Here is a 20,529-nt window from a genome sequence, read left to right on the forward strand (position 1 = left end):
GATTAAAAAACTAGTTCTACGACTTTGAGAGAATCATTTACGTTTCCACCGTCTGGGTCCCCTTATAGGGACCTTCCACCTCTCAGATGCCCTCTAATTCTCTGAAAACCCACTGTGAGTGATTGGCTGTGGGATGGCAATAACACGGCCGTTTCTTTTGAGTGTGTCCGGATGCCCAGGCAATATTCCAAATGTACATGGTGGAAGACCACATGGCTGATGTGGACAAGGGTACCACAAATTTAAATCCCCTAGGAGGTATTTTGTGTTTCAGGAAAGGCTAACTGTATCAAGTTTCATGAAAGAAAACAATTCAAGCTGTGTTTCTGAAGGATATGCATCTCATAGTTAGCTAGCTCATTTAAAAAAGATTCCCATTTTGCCAAAGTTGGAGAGGGGGCTAACAGATAACAGGGTTCCAAAAGGAACAGACTATGGGAATTCTCAGTAGTTAATGTTTGAAATTTTGGTTGACCCTGCTGGTCTCTTTTGAGGTTAGTGGTTCAATACAGAGATACAGTGAAACTTGGGATCCAATTTATTGTCACACCAACAAAATATCTGTCGCCTTAGTAAATAAAGCCTAGTATCAAGTCTCTATCCTTTTCTTCTTTCCTTCGATGGTGGATGTAGAGTGAATGTCAGCATCCCACCAGGACCATGGGTCATGGCTGAGTGATTGTCACTCCCCAGCTCCCCATCAGTGGCACCAGAGGGACACCATTGAGCAGCCTGGTGGCTGAATCAGGAGTTTCTCTCTTCTGACACGGTCACTTACCCCTGGGGAGACCCTCGATGGCTACTTACAATGAAATGTTTGCAGAATTTTTGGCAAAACTGTATAAATGAAACTCAAAGTACAGCGAGAAAGAATTCTGGCCACTGCACAGATTTATAAACAAGAAGGTGTTTATATTTCATTTAACATTTGACACAGAAAAGGCCACATTTAAACAGACACATTAAATCTTCAGAGCACTTTAATTATAGTTTTGGACCTTGGATATGACAAATGTTTGCATAAGATGCATCCATAATATTTTTTGTAATTTATTTTTACAAATTACACCATGATAAAACTTAATACAAATTACTCATGTGGCATATTTTCAACATTTTATAAGTTAATCCGATGCACACAACAGATTTTTGTTGTTGTTTACATAGGAAATTCTCATGATTTTAGTATTACACAAACTGAAGCTGAGACTACACTCAAAAATGAGTTTAGAAAATGGCATTACAAAAAATTGGGAGCGAGCAGTAAAAACCCACGCAGGGCTGCTGTGCAGAAGTAAATCAGGTGTTTTCACTGCCATAAGTCTTCAGTGCGGCCAAACTTAAAAACCAGTCCTCTGCAAACAAAATAAGAAAAACATCATATCTAGTTGCGTTTGTGGGGGGAAAAGGAGTATGTGAGATTGGGAGAATGGTGGGAAGTTAGCAACAAAGAATTGATGAGTTGTATGAAAAGAAACCATGGAACGTAGAAACTGGTTAGGTGCTTCCCATGTCCTTAACTTCTGCATACTGGAGACATATGCCATTCTTGAAAAGTTAACTGATGTTTAGTATGTAACCAATGTATGTCTGATTTTATCATATTCATTCAACAAACCTTTTTTGAATATAATGTGCTAGATGCTTGGGTTATAAAAATACAGAAGATAGAGTGTCTCTGGCCTCAAGTTGCTCACATTTCACATTCTTGGTGACACAATGTGGTAATGGCAGGGAGGAGAGGTGGCTGTGAAAGGTGGGGAAGAGGTATATATACCAAATGTTGAGAGCACAGAAACATATAGAATTTATTCTGCCTGGATGTGTTAGTGAAGAAGTTCCAGAGGTGGAAATATATGAAATGGGCTTTGAAGAATAAGTAGGAGTTTCAATGGGAGATTGGTAGGAACAGGAGCTAGTGTGATGAAAGAAGAGGTTTTAGGGAAAGGAAATGGTTTATCAAAAAACAAAGAGGAATAAAGACCGTGGGGCCTCAGGAAAAGCCCAAGAGACTGTATCAGGAATATGCCCACACAGAACTTACAATCCAGGGTTTAGGTGGGGAACTGTTTACAGCTGTCCTCTAGGTTTCGACTTAAAAGAGGCAAGAAGGCAGGGCGCCTGGGTGGCTCAGTCAGTTGAGTGTCTGTCTGCCTTCAGCTCAGGTCGTGATCCTGGGGCCCTGGGATCGAGCCCCAATTCGGGCTCCCTGTGCAGTGGGGAACCTGCTTCTCCCTCTCCTCCCTGCTCATGCTCTCTCACTAGCTCTGTCTCTCTCTCAAATAAATAAATAAAATCTTAAAAAAAAATAGAGGGGCAAGAGGGCAATTATATGCACAAGGAGATACCAGTCTATGTCTAGGTCTAGAGCTACAGGTACACGTAAAGATATCTAACATGCAGTATTACAGGGAGGAGTCCAATATGGCTAGATTATAGCCTAAGAGACAAGGAAGATAGGGAATGGAGATGGCCAGGATTTGGTAAGCTGACTGCACAGGGCAGCTAATTGCCCACAGGGGCCTTCCATGCCTTAAATGAGTCAAGAGGGTGGGTGCCAGCCTGTATATTCTACTGCAGGGGGCAAATGATACTCAGTTCTAGGCTTTGTGATACGGGGTTATGCAGAGATGTACCCCTATTTAAAAGGCTTAACTATTCACCCAGCTGATTGTTGCTATGCAAGGTTCAGGATTGTCACATTGAGTTTTAAAATTTGGCTCCATAAGACAGAAAATACTGTATAAGATAAAATAAAACAAAACCATGGACAGAACTTGACTGGATGGCCACTAGTGTTGAGCTCTTCTGTAGACAGCTCCAAGTTTTGAAAAAATTTAAGATGGGGAAATGACAGAATTAGAGCCATGTTTTAGAAAACAAGGTGACACAGGAAAACTGTATCCAAGGGAGGAACCAATCCAGGATGTGAACTGCTTAGGACGGGATGCTGGTGACTGAACAATAGAAATGGACAAAAAGAGGACAAGTTTGAGACTCTTCAGAGGCGGTTCAACAGGCTCAGATGTAGGGGGCAAGTGTGAGGGAGAAACTGAGGATGGCGGTAGACATCAGGGCACAGGCTGGTTTTCATTTGTCTTCTTGTCTGTTCAAGGAGCACCAGTGTCTACTCAGGTTTAAGACTGCAATTGTAATGATGAATTTAACACGGCTCTCCTAAGCCTTTCTAAACACTTGAGTGTCTTTTGATGAAGACAAAAATGCAACCAGGAAATTGTACCCTCTCTTGCAAGTCGGTTAATTTCTTTTTTTTTTAAAAAGGATTTCATAAAGCTCCAAAAGGTGATTTGATCTCTAATCATCCAGTTACTATCAGGGCTCTACCTCCAGATAGCTTGGATGAGACCTACTTCAGAATACTCATCAACAGATGTAAATCGTAATCTGAAGGGTTTCTTGGGCAAAAGCCAGTCCCTCCTACACTGTCAGATGGTCACCTGTGTTACTGACATCTGAGTCTGATTTCTGAAACAGTAATTTTTCAGCTGTTGCTGAGTATTGTTCTGTTACAAATCAGAATGGTTGGCAATCTGGTACAACTGTTCTAGTAACAGTGTTTATTAGTTTCAATTTGCTTAGAGTATTTTCAAAAAACCTAGGTTTTAGTCTTAATAGGGACACGAGTACCAAATGAGAAACTAACCAAACTTGTTCCATATAAAAGGAATTTATCATATCTAATTTTAGAGAAGTCAATGGTCGGGTTTCCAAGGTTTTATGACCTATGAAAACTGCTATGAGAGCTCACCTGTCTCTCCCTTCACTGGGACAGAGACAATTTCCCCGCCAACCTTCCCCCTCAATCCTCTGTCCCCCCTGCTGTGATAGAAGCATCTCAAGGTAGAATCTGCTTTACCCTTCCTCTCCTCTCTGCCAGAGTAAACAATGATAAAGAAGGCTGCTATGTGCCTCTCCCCACAACTCCATCCGCACACCCTCATGCTGCCTTCCCTTGACTGAAGCTGTGCGGCCCTGCATTCGCCATGTACCTCCAACTCTGTGGAGACACAAGAACAGTGAGCTTCGGATGCTTGGGGGCCTTCTGTGCACATGCCCAAGCCTCAGTACTGCAGCTCGGAAGGAAAGGAAACCCTACATATCCACGCTGTCCTCCTCATGAACATGCTACACTACCCTACAAAATCACAGATGGACTCGAATTGTACTTCATAAGCTGAGGAATGAGGTTTACTCCTGCTGTATTTTGAAGTTCAGTGTCATGCTCTCGATAAAGGAGAGGGAGGGGGAGTCAGAACTCATACTGAACAACTGGCTGAGGACAGCAAAAGGAGAAAACATCAACTGAATTCCCCCCAAACCTTGAATGGCATCACCCTCAACTCTGGATCCTGAAACGTGGCCACAGTCTGAGCCTAGTTTTTCCATGCTTGGTTTCCCACATCTAATACGGGGCTGATGACGGGGCTGCCTTCAGGGTCGTGTCAGGGGTTAGCTGAGAACATACAGGTAAAACACTAAGAATGGTGTCTTGCACGTAATAACTCTCAGTAAACTTAGGTCATTATTATTTTCTGCATAACATGAGTGGCTTCACTCTTTGTTGTTTAAATTCTGGATTTTCTCCACTAGTTTCAGGACACGCAGAATGACCCAGACACTGTGCACATCTAAGTTCACATCTTTTTTTTTTTTTTTTAAGATTTTATTTATTTATTCATGAGAGAGAGATAGAGGCAGACATACAGGCAGAGGGAGAAGCAGGCTCCATGCAGGACGCCTGGACATGGGACTTGATCCTGGAACTCCAGGATCACACCCTGGGCGAAAGACAGGTGCTAAACCACTGAGCCACCCAGGGATCCCCACATCTGTCTTATTTCCAAACTGATTTTATAAAACTGTGAGAATTCCTGGTGAAGGAATAAGTTGAGTACCACTGCTGAATGTTATTAAAGGGTAACTATTAGCATTTTATGAGTGTCTCAAGTAGATATAGGCCTTAGATTTCACGTTTAGTGGTCAGTAGGAAGGGAAAGAGGAGAAGTCCTATAATAGACTGTCCTAGAATATAGAGCAGTTTTCTTAAACCTTTTCTGGATTAAGGACTTTGAAAATCATGAAAACCACAGATTCTCTTCCCAGAAACAAGCAGGTACATTAGTGTGTTGCATACAGAAATGTCTGGTGCTTCCCCATCTTCAGAACCCTACCCGTGGAATAACGGTTAAAAATCCCTGATGCCAGGGCACCGAAGTAGCTCAGTCAGTTAAGCGTCCACTCTTGGTTTCAGCTCGGATCAGGATCTCAAAGTCCTGGGATCAAGGCCCGAATCGGACTCTGACCTCAGAGTGGAATCTGCTTGAGATTCTCTCTCTCTCTCTGCCCGTTACCTGCTTTCTTTAAATAAATAAATAAATAATAAATTCTGAAAGAAAAAAAAATCCTTGATGCAGAGGATAAAGAGAAGATTTGTGGGGGAGGGGGATGGTGGCAAGGGTGGAAGGCTAAGAGTAGGGGACAAGGGTAGGCTGTTAGGTACAGGAAAGAATGAATATTAGAGAAGATTACTGATAAAAGTACTAAGGTATTTAGGGGATTTTGCAATCCTTTAATTTGTCATTGAATCAAAAGGATAAAAAAATGTTAGGGCTTCTCCTCCACACCTCAGATCTCATGCATAAGTTCTAATGACACCAAGGATAGAAAGAACTATAAAATGCACTCAGAAACAAAACTTTCAGGCAGCCCGGGTGGCTCAGCGGTTTGGTGCCGCCTTCTGCCCAGGGCGTGATCCTGGAGACCCGGGATCGAGTCTCGCGTCAGGCTCCCTGCATGGAGCCTGTTTCTCCCTCTGCCTGTGTCGCTGCCTCTCTCTTTGTGTGTTTCTCATGAATAAATAAATAAAATCCTAAAAAAAAAAAAAAAACACAAAACTTTCAAGAGAAAAGGTTTTAAGCAGGCTTTCACTGGAAGCAACTGTTAGAGATAAAGATTTAAGATGAATAGTCAGTATCAGTAACTAATCTACAGAGATCACAGTTCTTCATGAAAGGGAAGGTGGTGACAATTTAAGAAACTCAGAATATGGGATCCCTGGGTGGCGCAGCGGTTTGGCACCTGCCTTTGGCCCAGGGCGCGATCCTGGAGACCCGGGATCGAATCTCACATCGGGCTCCCGCTGCATGGAGCCTGCTTCTCCCTCTGCCTCTCTCTCTCTCTCTCTGTGACTATCATAAATAAATAAAAATTTAAAAAAAATTAAAAAAAAAGAAGCTCTGAATATGTTCCCAAGGTTGGTTATCTTTGTATATTATATGACACAACATGGAGGAGGGGCACTGGACAGGGTACATTAATCAATCAAATATAGTAAATAATGTAAGAGAAACAATTATAAAAAAAGAATTTGAAAAAATAGAGTAAAGAATGCAAAAGAAACTTACCCAAAAAAGATGAAGGCATTTTGGAAAAATACAGCAATTCCAGGGTATACGATGGCTTTTTCTGTAAAAATAGTTGTAATATTTAGAGGTTTATGGTCTCAAAACAGTTTCTGATACACTATGAACAACAGTTTTCCTGTCTTACATAATTGAATTTTCCGGTAACCATGGTGGTTTTGAGTATTAAATGACATAATGCATGTGACAGAGTCCAGCACTGGTTTAGGAAGTGATGGCTCCCTTCCTTCATTTAACAAATATTTAGCGAGTGCATATTAATGTTCAGCACTGAAATGTGCCAAGAATATGGCAGTAAATAAAACAGGCAAAATTTCTTCATTTTCGTGAAACTAAATAATGTAGAGAATAAATGAGGAGAAAAAAATAAATCAAGGAAAGTTAAGGGAAGTGCAGTGAATGATGACATTTTTTACAAGTGGCTGGGAAGACCTCGTGAGAAGCGGACAGTGGCAAAAGGACAGGAAGGAAGTAAGGGCAGGGACCATGCAGAAGTAGCAGAACAGCAAGCTTGCAACAAGCCTGGAGGTGGGAGCATGCTGGCACATTAGAGGAATGGCCATGTGGGAGAAACAGAAAAGCAGGACACAGATCAGAGAAGAATGAGGGGCAGGGGGTAAGAGGGTGGGGAAGATCTTATGGAACCTTCTAGTCATGGTCAGGGCTTTGATCTTCACTCTGAGGGAGATGAGAAGCCATTGGAGGGTTCTGAGCAGAAAAGTAACATGAGTTGACTGACATATTTTAATAGGATTCCCCTGGCTGCCCAACAGAGTAGACTAGAGTGGGTAAGGGGAGAAACAGAAACCAGTGAGGAAGCTGTTTCAGGAAATAGACAAGAGACTCTTAACAGACTGAACCAAGGTGGAAGCAATGGAGATGGTAGAAAGTGGTAGGATTCAGGGGGCACCAGGCTGGCTCAGTAAGTAGAGTGTGAATCTTGATCTCGGGGTTGTAAGCTCAAGCCCCACAGTAGATGTAGCACTTACTTTAAAATCTACATTTTAAAAAAGCAGTGAGTGGGGGCAGCTAGGTGGCTCAGTGATTGAGTGTCTGCCTTTGGCTCAGGTCATGATCCAGGGGTCCTATGACTGAGTCCCACATCAGGCTACCCACAGGGAGCCTGCTTCTCCCGCTGCCTAGGTCTCTAGTTCTCTCTCTGTGTCTCTCATGAATAAATAAATAAAATCTTAAAAAAAAAAAAAGTGGTGAGTGACTTAGTCATTTAAGCATCCGACTCTTGATTTCAGTTCAGGTCATGATCTCAGGGGCATAAGATCAAATCCTGTATCAGGCTCTGTGCTGAGTGTGGAGCCTGCTTAAGATTCTCTTTGCCCCTCTGCTCTTCCTCCCCAAACCTCACCCTCCACTGGTAAGCATGCTTTCTTTCTCTCTCTCTCTCAAAGAAAAAAAAAAGTGGTGGGATTCAGGATATATTTTCACAGCAAAATCGACAGGATTTGCTCATGGACTGAATGTAGGGTATGAGAGAAAGAAAGTATCATCTTTACAGGACTTAATTAATCATCCAGAGTTTTTGGCTTGAACATTTGGAGGGACAGAGTAGCCATTAGCTAGGATGGGCAAGACTGCCAGAGAAACGTTTTGTTCCAATTTATCCCAGACTGAAGTTGAAATCCTCACAAATTTCTACCATTGGAGCTGTCAATGAATACTCATTAATTGACAAACTCAAGCATGATAACCAAATGAATTATCAACTTTTTCTCAGAATAGTTTTAAATTAATCAGATTACCATGACAACTGGTTTGCACAGGCTTCATTACTGCAAGGCCAGATTAAATATTCCACATTAGTGATAACTGTTACTGCTACAATGGCTCATAAAGATAGTATAGAAAGGCAATTCACAAGTTACAGATCTCCTGTAATAATTCTTAAAGCATAACCTGGTCCCGAAGTCTTTAGGAAAACAACTAAAACTTCTGTGAGATAAACACATTTCTACAAAAAGGGGCTCTGTGTTAATAGCTGCTTCTGGGAAAGGAGAATTATCAATAATTTTATTTTCTTTTTTGAGCTCCTTTATATTTTCAATATCCTACAATGAATGACTACTATGGAATTCATATGATAAAAATGTAATATTTTTGTTTTTAAAATATGGTGGTGATAAAGATTTTGTAGCAGCAAGAGAACTACTTAGGATATCATGTAAAATGCAAAAACCTGGGTTCAAAATTGTATTTATACTATGTTTCCAACAACACAAAAATATAAGAGACCAAAGGAAATATACCAAAACATTTAAAAGCAGTATATTATTATAGTTTCTTTCTTTTCTACATTTTTAGTAGAAAATTATAGGTTTTAATAGTATTATTTATAATATTTAGTAGAAAATTATATGGTCTTAGGAATAAATTATATAAACAACAACAATACATACTTAAAATGCCTACCATTCCTGTCTATAAGACTTACATGATCTTAATAAACATTCAGGAAACCCATGATTTTAATCCACGGTCTTCAAGGAAATAAAGGGCTAAAATATGGGCTAGATTAGATCCCTGCTGGTCCAGGTGCAAAACACAGATACCATATTTTTACTGTAGCAAAGCATAATCAATTTTACCTGGAACAGTAAGGGGTTTTTGTATTTCTTGGGGTCCCTCAAGGTGAAATTTCAACCAGGGATCTAAGAACAGGCCTTTTCCTGCAGGCTTGACTTTACAGTGGCCTTATATAGCAGATGCACATGAAGAATTAATTTACTTTCTATCTAAAAGGCGAGGATGTCATAGTACCAGGGAGGCTTAGCTCAATAAACTTTAATTCGAGGACGTTAGAGCTTTGCATGGATATCATTCACCAAGTCAAAACTTGCCAAATAGCTAGAGAACATAATATATCTGCTTTTTAGATTTTTGGAAGCCAAAGAGAAGCAAGGTTTGGAGCTGTGTCCCATGATTTCCAGGCTCTAGATTAGAAGAGAAAATACAGAAGAAAAGAATAGTAAAAACATACCAAACAAACAAAACAAAATACTGCTACGGTGAAGGGAGTTCCCAGGGATAAATGCTAGTAGCTAGTAAGCAAACTCATCTATCTGAAAAAAAGCTTTATTCAAGAATAACTTTAATGCACAACTTCAGTACTCCACTGAAGTAAAATATAAACTCTTTTCTCTCACCTTTAGCAACATAACCTCCAAAGAGAATCCACATGGATGCAATCAGAGATCCAAAGGCCAGCATGAAACCAATGAAGAGCCAAATGCGAGCACCTTAAAAGAAGTAACATTTTACCAGAATTGTTTCTCATACAGCAGCAGTCAGTTCCATTAAGTTTTCAAAAAAGAAAGCAAAAATCAAAACAGAAAAAATGTGTAGTTGCCATTTAAAGTCTAAAACAAGAATGGAAGATGTGTTGAGTATCTTTCATCAGTGCAGACATTGGCCTTTTTCTTGTTGGCTGGTCTGTATATTCTAAGTGCCTATAATTAATTTCCTTAAATATGTATACTAAGAAAAACTCTTCATTCTATAAAAATCTCACAAAATATGTTTCAACATATTTACAGGCTCATTCTCCTTATATTCTTAGAAATTTTACTTCAAAATGGAAACTCCTCCAAGAGAACTTCCAAGCCATAACACAGGTATACTTAACAAAAAATTCATATTCAGTGGTATGTGAATCTAAACACACTACATACTTCACTTTTAGGTAAGTCAGGTAGAGAAATAAATTCACACTTATTGTGATTGGCACTTAGGAAAGCTACATTAAAATTATATTAAGAGAGGAGGACAAATCTTAAATCACATTTATAAAATATTTATGAAGATTTGCTACAAAATAAGTAGTCCTTAGACTGCCTAGAATGGAAATGAATTTCTTTAATTAGCACAAATACATTTTAATAAAAAGACTGCCTTGTTCAATAAAGCAAAACAAATAGAATGCTATTTTTAATTTCTGATTTCATCTCAAAAGCAAAACAAAAGAATAGTTATGAAATAATAAGCTGATAGTCATAGCAGTGGTATTAAATACAACTGGCTCTGGCTAGCTAACAAATTTTAGTCAGAGACGTGATGGCCATATTCTAGTCTTAGCCCTAGCTATTACTGGCTTATTATTATCAGCACTAACTGCTAACATTTGTATATTTGTTTATAGTTTATGATTATGGCAAATTAGTGTTTCTGTATCTCTTCTACATAAGTTCATCTACAAAGAGAGTGAACCAAAGAGTCTAAAAGTATAGAATGAGAGCTGACTGCTGAAGTTTCTCCTGTTTAAAAGTCACTCGATTTTTCCTATTTATTTTTGCTACAGATTTAAGTTTATCATTTAAATTGCTTAATCAATGTCTCCTTCAATTTTTGTGTATGGTGGACTCTCAGGAAGCCGCGCCACACACATCCGTATCTGGCCTACCTCAGGTTTAAGGCAACGGAGTCCACGGGACAGGGCTTCCCTAGCTGAGAAGAAAGGGACTCGGTGACCCTAAGCTCCAAAATTCTATTATTTTATTCAATTTTGTAAGATGAAAAGAGTTCTGGAGGTTGGTTACACAGTAACGTGAATGTTTTTAACACTGCTGAACTGTAGTACACTTAAAAATGATTAAGATGGTAAATTTTATATTTTGTATTTCAAAACACATACAAAATACTATGATTCTATAAACTATTTCAAAATGCCAATCCAATCAAATACAGTTGGCCAAAAAGAAAATAATTTATATGGTATAGCTTTAAGTACTATAAAGTTGATTTTGCACATGTATTCTTTATTACATACCATCCTTTGCTGTATACCACATACACTTATATCTACACATTACTGCACAGGGCTATAAACTCACAACTGTGTACACTATACTCTACAGCCAACTCTGATTAAATGTGACTTGTATCTTATATGCCTTGAAACCTATAACCTCTGCTCTAGATATACCTCCATCCTATCTCTGATCTGAAAGAGTTAGATAGGTGGCTCTTCTACGTGTAATTCTTACTTTTAAGGATGTAGAGTAAGATGTTGTTTACACCTATTTACCTGTTTGACCCAGGCAACCTTCACTGTAACTATCACCTCGGACTTGTCCATTTGATACTGCATTAATCCTGTATGAATAAAATAAAGCCAAGATATCACGGTCTTTGATTCCAAGAGAAAACTAGCCATGACATCAAATTACCAGATACAAGAAACTAGAGCGCCTCAAATTGAAGGTTAGGCCTCATGAGTCTTGAGAAATGGATTCATGGAAATTTAACCATGCCCCTCTGACCTGATAGCCTCTAAGCAGTGGTGATCGTTCCCAGACCAGCAGAATCATCACCTGGGAACTGATCAGAAAGGAAATTCCCCCACCCCGCTCTAGACTCATTGAGGCAGAAACTCTGGGTGTGTGTGGGGCCCAGAGATTTGAGTTTTAACAAGTCCTTCAGGTGATTCTGATGCTTGGTACCAGATAATTTTTCAAAATTATGTGACACTTGTTAAAATTTGTTAAAATTGACACTTGTGAAAATCTTGCTGAGATGGAATCATCTTTAGCTTGGTCCTACCTAGGTTTCCATTTGTACATATTGGACATACTCAACATGTAATATGCATGGCATGACAAAACAGAAAGTCCCTAGATAATCCAAAAACTGCTTAAAATTGGCTTTGGAATGAATTGTGATAATTCTGTGCTAATGTCCAATTTTTGGAGAAATAATTATATATCAAGCAAAACAATAACTTTGCTCTGAAGACATAATTGAAGAGATTCAAGGGGTAAAATCTTGTTTTTCAATCCTTGATATATGTTCTAAAAACAGAAAGTCTTTTGCTGACTTGCATAGAGTACCACTCTAAATTGACACAGCTTTGCTTTCTTTAGAAGTATCCCTTCAAAAATTTAAATATCTTGGGGAAATGTTCCCAATATACTAAGTTAAAAAGTTATAAAACTTTATATATACTATATATATGTATGTATGTGTATATATATGTGTGCATATATATATACATATATATATCCAATTGTGTGTGTATGTGTGTGTCTGCCACTAGAATGGAAGCTTCATGAGGGCAAGGCTTCTGTCTACCTTGTTTCTCATTTTTATTTTCAGTGCCTAGCACAGGGCTTGACACATAGCCTAATAAACATGTTGACTATATGCACCCTGACTTTTTAAGTAATATATGAAGTCTTAATTTATTCATTCAAATCTAAGTTTTAGAATGATCAAAATACCATAATTATGTTCAGTGATCTCTGTATCAACCACATTATTTGGTACACAAAATAAATATGTTTTATTTTTTTATTATTTTATTTTTTAATAAATACGTTTTAAAATAAGCTTCATATTTTTTTAAAAATGCAGATGGTCTTAGGTTAGTGGTTCTTTGCTCCTGTTTTTCCTTGCTGAGCCATTTGAATAGACTTTATAGCCCTCTGTCAAACAGCTATGACCCTGTCCTGTCAGCCAGTCTCCACGATCAGGCACATTCTGAAACGAACAATCTCTATTTGTTCTCTGGCATTACCAGTTCTATATATAATCTCAAACTTATAGAAAAATTGTCAAGTATAGTTCAAATAATTTTTTTTTCTGAAGCATTTGAAAGTTGTCAAACTGATGCCCCATAACCCCAGAAATGTGTATGCATTTCCTACAAACAAGACTGTTCCACAGAACTAAATACAACCATCGAAATTGGGAAGTTAACAATGATTCATTATCACAATCTACTCTTCAGATCTCAGTCAAGTTCCCCAGTTGGCCCAATAATGCTCTTAACAAAAGCATTATCTGCTCATGCAAAAGAGCAAAATTATGAGGTACATTTTATTCTCATGTCCCTTTAGTCCCCTCAGTCTTCTCTGGCTTTTATGACCTTGATCCTTTACCCCAGCTATCCTGGTCTCCTTGCCATGGAGCCTCTGTCCTTGCTGTTCCATAAGTCTGGAATGATCTTCTTTTCCATATCCCTATGGTGAACTCCTTCATCTCCCCAAATCTTTACTATAGAAAAAGTGCCTTCTTCATGAGGCCTTCAATGACTCTATTTAAAATTTCTGTATCTCCCACCGACATCTCCTCTCCCCCTTCTTGGTAACACTTCGTGATATCTAGAATGCCATATACATAATTTATTTCTCCTTGCTTACTATCTGTCAAATTTATACATTTGAGTATAAATTCCGTAAGTGCACAGATTTTCCCCAGTTTTATTCACTACTGTATTTCCTGTGCCTAGAGCAGAGCCTGGGATATAAAAGCCTAATGAATATTTGCTGGATAAGTGAATAAACAAACACTTAGACAAAATACATGGTTTCTGACCTAAAAAGTAAAGTTGTAAACATCAGCAATAAAAGGAGAGCTGAGAGGAGCTGGGGGATGGAAGTGGGAGAGGAGAGCTGGAAGGGAGACTAGCAAAGAGAATGGTTGCTTTTCTTAATAAATCCTTCTCTGCAACCTGACTTTTAAACCATGTCCAATACATTGATGATCTGAAAATTATGAACTCTACTCAAGTGTATGGAGGACATTTTTATTTTGTGACCATCTATGTAAGTAATGTCTGATGCTTACATCAAGAAGGCTATGGTTGCTATGACACCACAGGCGTGGTATGAATGGTTGAACTCTTCCATAGTGGGATAAATGACAGCTGCATCTATGATAATCCACCAGCCTGTAAAAAACTAAAACAGATATAAAGAAGCAACATTAGTGAGAAATTACAGTAATTTCTTATCTCGCTAACTAAAAAAGTATCTAAGTGAAGAGATTCCTTCTAATGAATGCCAACATTTTCTTAAATATTCTAGCAGTTTCTTGCATATAATTTGCACATGGCTTAATATCTGAGTAAATATTAGATACCCTTAAGTCTGCCAGTAATTACTATTTAATGGGAACTTTTTTTTTTTAAGATTTTATTTATTCATGAGACACACACAGAGAGAGGCAGAGACATAGGTAGAGGGAGAAGCAGGCTCCCTGCAGGGAGCTGGATGTGGAACTCAATCCTAGACCCCAGGATCTTAACCCAAGGGGAAGGCAGATGCTCAACCACCAAGCCACCCATGTGCCCCACATGAACTTCTTTTCTGAGCCTCTTCAATCATTATTTTATACTGTTGTAATAAAATCTGTCATCTTATTTTATGAACTAGAAGTATGTTTTATTTTCTCATGGCAGCAAAATGGTAAAAAAAGTGACTTAGATTCCGACTGACAGGAGTGGCATGTTCATGTTGCTGACGTAAGCCTCCAGAAAGAGGTTATCACTGAAAATGAAAAAAAAATTATTCAAAAAAATATGGGGCATACTTATTGCTGACAGAATTTTAGCTATTCTCTTGGTGTTGTGAAATAAGTAATGGCTCTGCAGTTCTGCTTTTCCTCTTGATGAATTACAGTGCAGTCCACAGATGGTTTTAGGTGTGATGCTAAATTCAATTTAAACACCAAATTATAATTTATCTTAATTGAATTTGGCTCTGGATGTTATCAAGGGCAAATACATAATTAAAAAACACTAAAACTGCACAAATATTATCTGACCACAAACTTAGAATAAGATATTAACCAAATTCTGGTAAGGAGCTTAGAATGCTTTAAAACTAACCCCTTTGCCCTACTCCCACTCCCAACCATGACCCAGTCAACTCTGGGAATTGCCATCTTCCGGCAATTCTTTAAAATAACTACTTTAAGCTAATCAAATTATTTTTATCAGATTATAGACTGTGCCATACTCTATTAATAACATTTTTACTAGCTAGAATGAGTATTCTTCCTTTTTCTTTTTTACCCTCACCTCAATGTATTCAAAATATTTTCTTCACACAAAAAAAAAAAAGAAAAAAAGAAAAAGAAAAAAGATATTTTCTTCACAGACTAAAATTTAAAGCTTTTTTTTTTTTTTTTGGATGTTTTTAAGTGCAGAATTTCTAGGGCAGTTTTGTTTTCTCTTTTTAAGATTTTACTTTTGGGACGTCCGGGTGGCTCAGCGGTTGAGCCTCTGCCTTTGGCTCAGGGCGTGATCCTGGAGTCCCAGGATCCCTGCATGGAGCCTGCTTCTCCCTCTGCCTGTGTCTCTGCCTCTCTCTGTGTCTCTCATGAATAAATAAATAAAATCTTAAAAAAAAAAAAAAAGATTTATTTATTTATTTATTTATTTATTTATTTATTTATTTATTTATGATAGTCACAGAGAGAGACAGAGAGGCAGAGACACAGGCAGAGGGAGAAGCAGGCTCCATGCACCGGGAGCCCGATGTGGGATTCGATCCCGGGTCTCCAGGATCGCGCCCTGGGCCAAAGGCAGGCGCCAAACCGCTGCGCCACCCAGGGATCCCCCCAAAAAGATTTTACTTGTAAGTAATCTCTACACCCAACATGGGGCTTAAACTCACTACCCAGATCGAGAGCCCCATGCTCTACCAACAGAACCAGTGGCACCCCTCTATGGTAATTTTATATTTTACCATTACTTTAGGATAAATATTTTTCATAGATTTTAAATGTCAGAGACTAAGCAAAGAGAAGATATTTAAATTTAGATTTTTTTTCTTAAAGATTTTCTTTTTAAGTAATCTCTATACCCATATGGGACTTGAATTTATAGCCCAGAGATCAAGAGTTGCATGGTCTACTGACTGAGCCAGCCAAGTGCCCCTAAACTTAGATTTTTGTCTGTTTATTTTATTTATTTTTAAAAGATTGTATTTATTTATTCATGAGAGACAGAGGGAGAGAGGCAGAGACATAGGCAGATGGAGAAGGAGGTTCCCCACAGGGAGCCCCATGTGGGACTTGATCCTGAGGCCCTGGGCCAAAGGCAGGTGCTCAACCGCTGAGCCACCCAGGCGTCCCTGTCTGTTTATTTTAAATCCATTATTTAGAACACACGATAACCTAAGAGCATAAAACACAAGTATCAGATGCCTTGAGGGATTTGCAATGTAAATAAGGAATTTATACTATAAATTACTTCTAGGCAACACACTTTAATGAGTTTTCTGTGTTTTCTTTTGTCTTGTTTTTTAATGAGATCAAGAAGAAAGTTAAGTATGGATTATGAAAAAATGCAATCATATCTCTCCACTGGTTTTGACCTGTTTCTTCCTTAAACACTTCCTGGTAATGTACTCACAAAAAAGAGGTATTATCCATTTAATGAAAAAACGTATAAAGCGTATTGTCTTATATACTATTTTTAACATGCATTTAAAGAAAACCAATCACTCTATTAATCAAATTTCAAGCCATAATATCAACATTTAAAATGGAGTAACTCAACCCCTGTGTAAATAAAACATCAACATTTATTAAAATAAATTTAGTTGTCAGAGATAAAATGTACATATTTTAAGACATCATACAGAATTCAAAATATATAAAAACAAACACCAAAATAATGAAGACCTAAATTATCAATGACACTTACTAGAACACCAGCAGCAACAGAGGCAATAGTGTTGCGCTTTTCCCCCCAATCAATGCATTCTGAGCATCGCAAGCCTTCTAGAAATCCAGACATTTTTTTCAGGTCACTTAAAAAAAGCAAACAAAAAAGCAACTAAATAAAGTACTTCTATTCACTTGCTTCAATTATGTTCCTAGAAAATAATGAACAGTTCAGGAATAATTTAACAAAAGTGAAATACTTTATTTTGGTTATGTATACCTCTTTGGAATACTTTAATTTTTAATAAATTTCCACATTAAAACTTTGGAAAACAAAATTTGGATTCATTTAGCTTATTTTTTTTTTAATTTAAAAGATGGCTTTGGTATATTTAAGAAATATGAAGGAAAGTGGGCCTCCAAATATGGAAAAATTTTATAATGGTTATTAATTTTAATTCCAAACTGATTTATTATGTGATTTTAACATTTACAATCCAGGGGCACTAGCATGGTAGAGAGACAAAAGGCAAACTTTGGCTCTTGGTTGAAACATGCGCTCAGCAGAAAAAATATTTGTCTTAGGAATTTACACATTTTATTACAGAACATGTGTTTCTTCACACTCAGATTGAGAAATTAAACAGTGCACTGCGGGTCTTCTACTCACATCACCTCCTTGCATTTCATTATTTTTTTTTTCCAGAACCAACCCTGATTTCTGGTATCATTTCTATGGTAAGAACATCCTTTTCATTTTAATATCTTACCTCTGATTCTAGCAGATGTCTTTCAGCCAAAAGAAAGTGCAAAATTGAACCTAATATTAATTCAGACCAAGGGAAAGAAAAAATCCAGCCAAATCACCATAGCCTTCCTAACAAATTACATAAAACATTTCCTCCGAGCTTGAGCTATGCAGACCTGTCCTAAGACACATCCGGACTATCTCTATTTCAACGTCTGAAAAAAAGCCTGAATTTCGTATAACTTGCTAATTATCAAGACACACCCCAACTCCTACAGAGACTCAATCCGTCTTGTAGTCAGCAATCCTGATTGCCCAAAACCACGATATCCTAAAAAAAGAGCACTGAGTCCAATCGTAACATCCCTTTTAAGCATGAACACCTGTGATTATAAGCAGTTTTAAGACGAGCCCCGTTTTGAAAATTCACCTGTCATTCTCCCCGGGAGCTACCGCAGCCCAGGGCGCGATCCCCTGGGCTCACGGCCCCGCCCCCGGCCCCGCCCCCGGCCCCGCCCCCAGCCCCGCCGAGCCCAGGCTTCCTGCTTTAGCGCCCGGCACCCCCGCTGCGCAGAGCCCGCCCCCAGACCCGGGATTCCAGGTCCCGCGTGGACTCCGGCTGCGAGGACGTGGGAACTCGTTCTGGCGCCGCCATCCCCCCGCCGCCTGAACCTGAGGGTGACACTCCCTCTCGGGAGGGGGGAGGGTGCTGTTTCTCCCTACCCTCAAGGAGGGGACCGCGGTCATTTTCGGGGGTCCCGGGACACCCCGGGGAGGGGTGCTGTCCGGCAGCCCGGCGACAGTCCGCACGCGGCCGTCCCGGAGGAAGCGGCCGGAAGGGTCCGGGGCGACACAGGCGAGCCCGCAGCCTCCCCGGAGGTGGGGACAGCGACCCTGTCAGCGCCGGCCCGGCGGGCAGCCCCCCGCCCCCGCTCCCGCGCCGCACTTACGTCCAGCCCGGCTCGTGCAGTCGGTCCCGAGCCCGGTGTCGCGCAGCGCGGGGACGCCTGACTTTCCCCTAGTTTTTAGCGGAGAAAACAAAACAGCCACCGACCACCGGGTACCCGGATGGAGCAGCGCCGCCCCCGGGCGTCCGGCCGCGCATGCGTGGGGCGGGGCCCAGGGCGCGGGGCGGGAGAGGGAGGGGCCAGGCGGAGCCACGCCCACCGCGCCCCGGACCGCGGCTGGGGCTCCCCGCGGCGCGCCCAGGTCGCCTTCGCGCCTCAGGAGTGGTAGTCTGAGCGCACCTTCCAAGGGCGCGGCGGGGGCGGGTCTGCGAGAAGTCACCCTGCGTCCTGAGCTTTCCGAAAGGAAGGCGTCCGTCTGTCGGGCCTTTGCGTCCGTCCGTGTGAGGCGCTCAGCTTCCCAGGGCTGCGGTCGGCCCCGCCGTTCTCTCAGGCGTGGGTGGCAGGAAAAGTGCGCGGTGCAGAAAGCGGCTCTGGGCTCCCTGCCCCTCCGCTCTCAGTTTTCAAGCAATGTTTATTTTCTCAGCGCCTGGCCCCGCCCCCGCGCCGTGGCTCCGCCTCCAGAAGGGGGCGGGGCCACTCGGGGGCGGGGCGGTCCCGGGTGAGCTTGCAGGGGGACCGCGCAGTCCGGGTCCAGGCGCGCCTACCCTCTCCTGGGACGTGGCCTCTTCTGCCCCTGGGGGAAAAGGCGCTGCTGACGCTGACGATCCGGGCCGGATAATTCTGCCTCCGGGGGCTTGTCCTGTGGTGCACTGTGGGGTGTTTATCTGCATCCCGGCCTCTGCCCACTGGATGCCGGGGTCACTCCCGCTCTTGTGGCCTCCAAAAATGTCCAAGAGGCCAAATATCCCGCTCGCAGAACATCATCCAGGAGAGAGCCGCTGTTGAGGAGCTGATCTGGGTTTTGGGGAAGTGACCCTATTCTAAAGCTGGAAGCCATGAAGTCTTGCCTGCAGGATCGACGGGTGGCCCGGCTCGCGGGCTCCGAAGCTCTCGGTCCCTCCCGCTCCAGCGGCTCGAGTCGGGCGTCGTCCCGGGAGTCGGAACCGGCCCCGGACCTGGAGGAGATCCAGGACCCCGCTTTGCTCACGTTAAAGATTGCATAGGTCATTTGTCGTGAAGAGGGGCGCGAGGCTCACCGTGTTTATATGTGAGGCTGCAGTATATGAGTAAGCTAGGAACCAAGGTTGTGTCGTTTAATTTCTTTAATTTCCCCTAATGCTTGAAAGCTGTAGCTTTGTGGTTTGGGGGGCGGGGGGGGCGGATATTAGCTGATTAGTAGGCAAAACCGGACAATACAATCCATAGCCTGTTTTTAAATGGACATTGTCCTTAACCCCTCAGGATTAAAGAGTAATCTTGACTGTTAAATAGCTCAGGATGGGGGAATCTACTGCAGGCAGTTCTTAGAACCATTTTAATGCTTGTTAACGATTTAGCTCTGTGCAGCCTATAACAAATCTTGCCTTCAGCTTTTAGTAAGTTAACTAATGACTGGGAGGAACATGTTAACTTTTACTTTTTTTTTTTTTTTAATTTTTATTTATTTATGATAGGCACACAGTGAGAGAGAGAGAGAGGCAGAGACACAGGCAGAGGGAGAAGCAGGCTCTATGCACCGGGAGCCCGACATGGGACTCGATCCCCGGTCTCCAGGATCGCGCCCTGGGCCAAAGGCAGGCGCCAAACCGCTGCGCCACCCAGGGATCCCCAACTTTTACTTTTTTGTTAACTTTTCTTTTTTTTTTTTTTGTCTCCGCCCTTAAAAAAAAAACATTTACTGGAGTTAACGAAGATTATCAGGTATTTTATTTTATTTTACTTATGTGTAAGCACCTGTATGTAGCATTTATAATAAAATACATGCTTAATTTGTCATTCTTAGCTTTTTTGGAATATGTTGTAGACTTAGGAGTGCTTGGTTTTGTTTTGTTTTTCTTTCTACATACAGTGAATAGAAATAGCAAAAGTC

The 20,529-nt window shown here is 40.8% G+C and overlaps 1 protein-coding gene across 2 annotated transcripts; it reads right to left on the bottom strand.

Moving 5' to 3' along the window:
• Positions 1-962: 962 nt before the first annotated feature.
• On the bottom strand, positions 963-18,980 carry TMEM50A (transmembrane protein 50A). Of its 2 annotated transcripts, none has more exons than XM_025447222.3 (7): positions 18,840-18,980; positions 16,885-16,990; positions 14,019-14,131; positions 11,479-11,546; positions 9,602-9,694; positions 6,426-6,486; positions 963-1,355 (listed from the first exon to the last, which is right to left on the bottom strand). In XM_025447222.3, exons 2-7 carry the CDS (start codon positions 16,975-16,977, stop codon positions 1,310-1,312), a joined length of 474 nt encoding a protein of 157 aa, XP_025303007.1. In that variant the 5' UTR covers positions 16,978-16,990; positions 18,840-18,980; the 3' UTR covers positions 963-1,309. The 2 variants fall into 2 exon arrangements, with proteins under 2 accessions (XP_025303007.1, XP_025303006.1); XM_025447221.3 differs by lacking the exon at positions 18,840-18,980 and adding an exon at positions 18,543-18,683.
• Positions 18,981-20,529: the final 1,549 nt, after the last annotated feature.

Source organism: Canis lupus, chromosome 2, assembly GCF_003254725.2.
Source record: "Canis lupus dingo isolate Sandy chromosome 2, ASM325472v2, whole genome shotgun sequence".
NCBI lineage: Eukaryota > Metazoa > Chordata > Mammalia > Carnivora > Canidae > Canis > Canis lupus.